Source organism: Penaeus chinensis, chromosome 7 (genome assembly GCF_019202785.1).
Source record: "Penaeus chinensis breed Huanghai No. 1 chromosome 7, ASM1920278v2, whole genome shotgun sequence".
Taxonomy (NCBI): Eukaryota; Metazoa; Arthropoda; class Malacostraca; order Decapoda; family Penaeidae; genus Penaeus; species Penaeus chinensis.
In genome coordinates, this window is record NC_061825.1 from 16,848,745 (window position 1) to 16,851,244 (window position 2,500).

The window sequence follows — 2,500 nt, forward strand, 5'->3', positions numbered from 1 at the left end:
GCGTGATAAGAGAGAGACTTACTGTAATTGTAAAGAGCTGAAGGAAAAAACGAGGAATTAATATCTCGTCCGAGACTGAACTTTGCGTTCGTTCGTTCATGGCCTGTGGTCGTGTTCGTGGAATGAGGCTTCGCTAGTTTTATAGACTTTTTATCTATTTTTTATCTTTTCATCGTGTCATGGATGAGCATATTTTCATTATCATTGTGTGAATGATAATATGTCTTTTTCTTCTTAATATTATCATTATAATTAGCTATTTTCGCCATCACCATGATCATCATTACAATTATCATTATCATTAGGCTGATTGCTGTTAACTTCATTACTTTCATATCCATTATGAACAACAATAACAATACTGATAATCATAATGGCAATAATTATAATTTTGTTAGTAATAATGATGATAATAATTGTAATAATAATGATGATAATAATTGTAATAATAATGATGATATAAATAATAATAATGATGATATAAATAATAAGAAGACGGATGATAATAATGAAAATAATGATAATAATGATAATAATGATAATAATAACAATAATAACAATAAAAAGACCATCATTATGATGATAGTCATAATGATAACTACATGATAATAACAACAATAATAATAATAATAATAAGAGAATAATAATAATAATAATGATAATAATAATCATAAAAATAATAATAATAATAATGATAATGATGAAAATAAAAGTAATAATAATAACAATAATAATAATAATAATAATAATAATAATAATAATAATAATAATAATAATAATAATAACGATAATAATAATAATAATAATAATGATAATAATAACCATAACTAATTATAAAAAAAATAATAGTAATAACGATATTGATGAAAATACAAGTAAAAATAATAACAACAACAACAATAATAATAATAATAATAATAATAATAATAATAATGATAATAATAACAACAACAATGATAATAATAATAATAATAATGATAATGATAACCATAACAATAATAATAATAATAATAATAATAATAATAATAATAACAATAATAAAAACCATCATAATGATAATAACAACAATAATGATATTGATAATAATAATGATGATGATGATAAAAATAATGATAATAAAAATGATAATAACAATAATAATGATAATTATTATTATCATTATTTTTATTATATTATTATTATTATTGTTATCATCATTATATCATTATTATTATTACTATCATTATTATTATTCATTATTATCCTTATAATTATTACCATTATTATTATTATTATTATTGTTATTATTATTATTATTATTATTATTATTATTATTATTATTATTATTATTATTATTATTATTATTATTATTATTATTATTATTATCACCATCATCATCATTATCATTATTATTATTATTATCATTATTATCATCACTATTATTATCATTATTATTATTATTATTATTATTATTATTATTATTATTATTATTATTATTATTATTATATTATTATTATTATTATTATTATTATTATTATTATTATTATTATTATTATTATTATTATCATTATTATTTATTATCATCATTATGAACTTTATTATTATCATTATCATTATTATCATCATCATTATTATTTTTATTATTATTATTATTATTGTTATTATTATTTCTATTATTATCATTATTATTATTATTATTATAATTATCATTATTATTATCATTATCATTATCATGATTATAATTTGTATTATTATTGCTATTATTATCATTATAATTATTATTATCATAATTAATAATAATACTATTATTATTGTTATTATTATTATTATTGTTATTATCAATATCAGCATTATTGTATTATCATTATTATTATTATCATTATTATTATTATTATTATTATTATTATTATCACCATGATTATTATCATTATTATTATCATCATAATTATTATTGTTATTATTATTATTATTATCATAACTAGTATCGTTATTATCATTACTGTTATCAAAATTGCTATTATTATTATTTGTACCATTATTATTATCATATATATTATTGTTAATACCGTTACTGTTGTAATTATTACTTTTATTATTATTTTACTTTATCTTTATTTCATTTATCTTTATTTTATTTTATAATTGTTATTATCAGTATCATCATTGTGTTAAATATTATTATTATTATTATCATTATTATTACTGTTATCATTATTACTATTATCTTTGTTATTATCTATTTTCATCATTACTATTATCATTGTTGTAATAATGATAGTAATAATAAAGATAATAATAATAATAATAATTATTACTATTATTATTATTATTATTATTATTGTTATCATTATTATTATTATAATTATTATAATTATTATTATAACCATTATCATTATCATTATCATTATCAACCATTATTATTATTGTTGTTATTATGATTATAATTACTATTAATATTAACATCATTATTATTATGATAATCATTATTATCATTATTATCATTATTAACATAATCATTATC

The 2,500-nt window shown here is 14.3% G+C and overlaps 1 protein-coding gene across 1 annotated transcript in view; it reads right to left on the reverse strand.

Annotated features, from left to right (window-relative positions):
- Positions 1–2,500, reverse strand: part of LOC125027290 (band 7 protein AGAP004871-like) — a gene marked incomplete in the record, with an annotated part of 593,822 nt that overhangs the window by 272,756 nt on the left and 318,566 nt on the right. Inside the window, 1 exon segment of the mRNA XM_047616265.1 lies at positions 23–37. Within this exon segment, the coding sequence (XP_047472221.1) occupies positions 23–37 (15 nt within the window).